Below are 6,000 nucleotides of genomic sequence, written 5' to 3'. Positions count from 1 at the left end.
CTATTCTATTCTATTCTATTCTATTCTATTCTATTCTATTCTATTCTTATTCTATTCTATTCTATTCCATTCCATTCTATTCCGTTCCGTTCTATATTCCATTCTATTCCATTCCATTCCATCTCATCCTGTCCTATTTCATTCCACTCCATTCCTGACCATAGCTCCATGCCTAGTCATGTGCTTTATACCCAGCCTTATGCTAGGCATGTGGGAATATGTCTCCTCACCTCCCCATTCTGGCCATGGAGGGATAAGGGCGGTACAGACACACTGCCAGAGGAGGGGTTGCTCAGAACCCACAGGGGAAGGGAACATGGAGACCGAGGGAGGGAGGCTGGAGGGAAGAAACCAGCTCTAGTTTAGGAAACCTTTCTGCTCCAGGGCCAGGTTGTCAAGGGGGTTGTTGTCACCACCTCCCCCGGCCCCCTCATCCTCGCTCGGGGGCAGCACATAGGACTCATCCACTGGCAACAGCTCCCGGGACAGCTGGCCATCATCCTCCTCCACTGCCAGCCAGCGCTGGCATGGAAAGTAGTACCTGTAGGAAGGGGAATGAGGAGAGTTTAGGAACGTCTCTTAGGAAAGGTTTCATTAAAGAGCAGTCCTGGGCTGCAAAATGACAGGCCCTCAGAGGCCCCAACACTCCCCTATCTGCCCCCCATCCAAAAGCATGGCCCTCCCATCCTACCAAGCCTGGGGGTCACCCTAGGAGAGTCACTTGCATGGAGCAGAAAACAAACATGGGGACACGGTTTCAAGGCCCCCCCCCCCATTGAAAATGGCTGTGTAAGAGTTGCCTGGAGCATATTAAACCTTCACTCAGGGTCATATTGGAGGTATCTAGAAGAAGTGCTTCCAGGGACTGTGCCAGCCTTTTCTAGAATTAACCTGGTAGCCAAAGCCACTTTAGCAGAGAGTATTGTACATAGTAGGTGTTCAATACCTAAGGGTTGAGTAAATGGATTTTAACGGAATGATACCCAATTATGCTTCTGGAAGATACAGAAAGTGTGGCTAAGGAATGGCATAGCAGACAGCTGGCACCATGTAGGGAAGGGAGGTCCACGTTAGACTCCTCAGTGTAGAGGCTGAGCCCAGCTAAAATGAAGACACCTAAACAAAGCAAAGGGGGGGTCCAGGGATGATGGAGGTAGCAACATGAACTAATTAAGGACTCGCCTCTGGAGCCAGACTGGGTTGGAATCCTGGCTCTGCCACTTATAGTCATGCGACCTTGAGCCAGTTTCTTTACCTCTCTGTGTTAGGGTTGCCAGATTTAGCCAACAGAATCACAGGGCTCCTAGTTAAATTTGAGTTTTCGATAAGCAATGAATAACGTTTTAGCGTAAGTATGTCCTACCCAATATTTGGGACATACTTATACTAAAACATTACTCACTGCTTCTCTGGAATTCAAATTGAACTGGCCATTCTGTATTTTACCTGGCAACCCTACTTTGTGCTTCAGTTTGCCATTCTGTAAAATGAAGATCACATTGCTTATGTCAAAGTTGTTATGAGGTTTACGTGGGTTAAATGTTTTAAAGTGCTTATAAAAATGCCTGGCTCTCGGTAAGAATTTGCTAGTACTATTGCTGTTGTTACTCTTATTGTACTTCCCTGTTTCTCCCCTGCCCATGCCTGGGGTCTATGGAGCTTGTGGGCTGGACAGCTGGCCTTGGGCCCCCAAGCTCCCAGAACAACTCAGAGGGTTGGTGGATGCAGCCCATGTCTAAACTGGGGCCATTCTACCCAATCTCCACCCCTTCCTGCCAGACTGGATGCTTAAGATGCATTCAGGGACTGATCAGAGTCCCTGAGGAGATAAGGAAGTCCCTCCTGGAGAGGAGGGAGCAGTGTAGGCTGGGGGTCTCATCCCTGTCAGAGTCCCACATTCCTCTAGAGACATTATTGCCTCCTAGCGCCAACACTTCAGAGAGGCAGAACCTCAGCCCACACACGGGCTCACACGGGGTGCAGAGGGGCAATTCTGTGTTCATGGACACGGATTCAAAGGGTGGGAGGAGCTCAATCAAGGGCAATATAGATTAAATTGCCTTTAAATTAGGGTTTAAGAGAAAAATGTATATTGTTCCACTTTCTAGTCTTTAAGTTATGAATGGGAAAGTTACATTTTTTATTCAACCAATTAACTTATGAATAATAGGCTTTGGCTCTTAATTATGGCCAATTAAAGGAGCCACAGAAATAAAGAAAGGAGTGGGGTTGCGGCAGAGGCGGAGACAAGGAGAGTGGGAAGCTGGAGCAGAACAAGGACAGAGGGAGAGAGAGACACAAAGAAAGAGTGGGCGACTTATCCCGGGAGAGAGAAACAAGTCAGCCAGACGGAAGGGGTAAGGCCCAAGCCCGCCCACACCTGCTGAGCGTGTGCCTACTTGGGAAGCAGAGGCTGGCTTTCATGGAGCGACTTCTCCAGTGTCCCCAAGATACTTGTACTGGGACATTAAAGCCCCTCGGCATGCCCAGAGTGGCAGCATCTCTTCCCATCTCTTTTCTCAGATCCATCCCCCTGGAGGGCAGAACTAGAGCAGGGGCTGGGACTGGCCTGAGTGCTGGGCCTTCAGCCTCTAGTCCCATGATGCCAACAAGCACCCACAGAAGGTTTAGCAGAGGATTCCCCTTCCCCTTCCCCCCCTTCCCCTTCCCCCCTTCCCCTTCCCCTTCCTCCCACAGCAGTAAGTCCTGCTCAAGCAGGTCTCTGGGTACCGGGGACGGAAATTGCCAGGGATTCTGAAGGAGCAAAGGAGAAGAGTGGCGAGTAGGTGCGCTGGCCAGGTGTGGCCACCGCCCTGCTTAAACAAGGCCACTGGAAGGAAAGGGAGGGCTTGGGTGAGCAGGAGGTTTACACTGATTATTGGAGCAAATCTTAAGTTTCACTCAAAAGTAAAAACTGAGGGGCCCCTGGGTGGTTCGGTTGGTTAAGCAGTTAAGTGTAAGACTTCAGCTCAGGTCATGATCTCATGGGTCATGAGTTCAAGCTCCGCCTTGGGCTCTGTGCTGACAGCTCAAAGCCTGGAGCCCACTTTGGATTCTGGGTCTCCCTCTCTCTCTCTGCCGAACCCTCCCCCCCTGCACCCCCGCTCATGCTCTGTCTCTCTCTCCTTCAAAAATAAATAAGCATTTTTTTTTTAAAGTAAAAACTAAGGGGCACCTGTGTGGCTCAGTTGGTTGGGCGTCCAACTTCGGCTCAGGTCATGGTCTCACGGTTTGTGAGTTCGAGCCCCGCGTCAGGCTCTGTGCTGACAGCTCAGAGCCTGGAGCCTGCTTCAGATTCTGTGTCTCTGCCTCTTTGCCCCTCCCATGCTCATGCTCTGTCTCTCTCTGTCTCTCAATAATAAATAAACATTAAAAAATGTTTTTAAATAAAAAAAGTAAAAACTGAGAAGACAGAAAAACTTAATGTTGTAAAATGTATGTTATTTGGTATGGCCTTCCGCATTTTGTGCACAAGTGCTGGACCACATCAGGTGTAAGTCAACAGGTGATACTGGTGGGATGGCATGGCCACAAGAGCATGAATCTGGAACTCAGGAATTCAGGGTTTGTGTTTCTACTCTTCCCCTATAAAGCTACGTGGCCCCAGGCCCTGAGTTCCACCACTACAAAGGCTGGATAAAATCATCTGTGAGGTCTTTTGTGTCTCAACATTCCAAGGGCCCTGAAAGAGTGTGGGGTTCCAGAGAACATCTTGTCAGATGAAACTCCAGAGGAAGAAGTCCAACAAGCTTTCTGTTCAACTCTCACTGAAAAGCCCACCCAACAGCATCTGTCTTTAATGAGGATCTAATGACACCCTCAAGCCACCAATCAGAATGGGAATCTCTATCTTCGGGCGGAAAACACGTAGAGAAAGCAAAATATATCAGGCTGAATATGGGCAAAACTCGGGACACTAAATATATTCCTAACTTTTGCGGCATTTGCCTCTTCCTCTTTGAACTTGAGTGTATTAGATTTTAATGCAGATCAAAAAAAGCAGCTAACCTCTTAAAGGAGGAAGGAAGACATGACACAACCTCACTTCCTCAACAAGTCAAGAGCTATGGAAAAGAGGGAGAAAGCAGAGCCCGATGAGTCAACGACTTAACAAAGATGTGCTAGTTCAAAACAATGTACCCCTCCTGCCAAATCCCACCATTTCTGTCATGTGTTCTGAAATCCAAACATCCGAGGTTCATAGCTTTGGATGTTAGGAGGACTTTGAAGTTTTTAAGTCCTTGCTAATATGATTAGAATCTCTGGGCTGTAAGGAATCTTTAAGTCAGTGGGTGATTTGTCACACCTCTTTCCACTAGAAGAATGACCGTGGACACATGTGTTGAGGAAAACGTCCCATCAGCCTGGGTCGCTGAGCGATCACATTGAGCAGAGTCCCCCGATGCCCTGTCCTGGACATGCGGTGTGAGCAGGAAATAAGCTTCTATTGTGTTAGGACACGACATTTTAGGGCCATTTGCTACTCAGCACAACCTAGACTATTCTGACTGGTACGACTGGAGATATAAATTGTGGGCACTATTCTCAAATAAATGGTCACGGAAGTGATGATGATGGAAGAGTTTGCCCAGAGAGCATAAATCTGTCTGTGTCCCCCATTAGGCAAACTAACCCCCTGAGCTTGGGATCTTCTTGCTTCTTGCCATGTTCACAGTCCCCACATACACCGGCAGCCATAAGTATCCACAGCATTGGAAGGCACTATCTCCTATCAAGGTGAAATGTTCTCATTTCCTCCTTCAAATTCTTGCAATAACTCTAAGTTTCTTAACCGGCCACTATCCTTTCCTTGAAGATGCATTTTTTCTTTTTTTTCTTTTTTTCAACATTCCCCTTAGAACGTGCTACTTAAAGCCAACCCAAGGCTCCAGGAATTATCTGAGCAGAGGAGAGGGGGTGGGAACAGCCTCTCTGCATTCCAAATACGGCTACCAATACAAAATCAATCTGACACTTTTTTTAACTTTTTTTTTTCAGAGTGGCGAAGGAGTGGGACTTCCCAGGCTAGAGGAGTCTGGAGGAAGCCACAGATAAATTTCCCCAGCTTCACCATCTTCTTACTAGCCCAAAGGACCAGAGAGGTCCTTTCTTGAGGGAATGTGAGCCTGTGTGCGGAGCCCCAGTCCACCCACGAGGGACCTCAGACCCCAGGACCACTCACTCAAAGCCACCCTTGGCTGCAAACCACCATTCAAAAGCCTTTTCTGAATCATCTTGACTGCCTCCTGCCAGCTTGGGACTCCTACAAAGGACCTCAAGCACTCCCTACTTGAAGAGAAAGAATGCTCTCTTTTTTTGGCAATTTGCATTGTGGATCTATCCACCTCTGCCCTTCCCCTCCCACCGGCCCTTCCTCCAGGTATTTCCAGTCAGGCTCGGCTGCTCTCCAGAACCGGCAGCCTTGGAGGCCAAAGGGACTGGGCATGGCCCCGCTGCCACCCTGCTGAGCGCTAGCCTTGTCGGGGCATCAGAGCCCTGAGCCACTCTGAATCCTGCTTGGGTGACTTCAGTGTGATAGCAGGGGCTCCGGAGATCACATCCTCTTTAATCTCTCTGCCCCCAGGCCAACATCTCTCATGAGTGCCTCCCTGCTCCTTCTCTGTCTTCCTACCTCAGCCTCAGAAGGCTCTCTGGGAAGGGCACCTTGGTGGCTCAGTCGGTTAAGCGTCCCACTTCTGCTCAGGTCATGATCTTGTGGTTCACGAGTTCGAGCCCCATGGCAGGCCCTGTGCTGACAGCTCAGAGCCTGGGGCCTGCTTCAGATTCTGTGTCTCCCTCTCGCTCTGCCTGCCCCCCTGCCTCCTCTCTCAAAAAAAAAAAAAAAAAAACTAAGAAGCAGGCTTTCTGGAAAAGCTGGCCACCTAGGAACCTCTGGCTGTGGAGCGGCACCCCCCACCCCAGCCTCCCTTCCCAAAGTTCTTGTCCTGCTCCCTTCATGCACGAGTTGGACAGAATTACCCACCACCTGCCGTTCATGCC

The 6,000-nt window shown here is 49.1% G+C and overlaps 1 protein-coding gene across 1 annotated transcript in view; it reads right to left on the bottom strand.

Moving 5' to 3' along the window:
* Window positions 1–6,000, bottom strand: part of LOXHD1 (lipoxygenase homology PLAT domains 1) — a 160,612-nt gene that overhangs the window by 57,379 nt on the left and 97,233 nt on the right. Inside the window, exon 22 of the mRNA XM_040478489.1 lies at window positions 372–541. Coding sequence (XP_040334423.1) covers window positions 372–541 — 170 coding nt within the window. The remainder of the gene's footprint in view (window positions 1–371; window positions 542–6,000) is intronic.

Source organism: Herpailurus yagouaroundi, unplaced genomic scaffold, assembly GCF_014898765.1.
Source record: "Herpailurus yagouaroundi ecotype Mexico unplaced genomic scaffold, PumYag 142, whole genome shotgun sequence".
In the NCBI taxonomy this organism is placed as follows: Eukaryota; Metazoa; Chordata; class Mammalia; order Carnivora; family Felidae; genus Herpailurus; species Herpailurus yagouaroundi.
The sequence above is the reverse complement of the archived record's forward strand: the minus strand, read 5'-3'. Positions and strand labels throughout refer to the sequence as shown.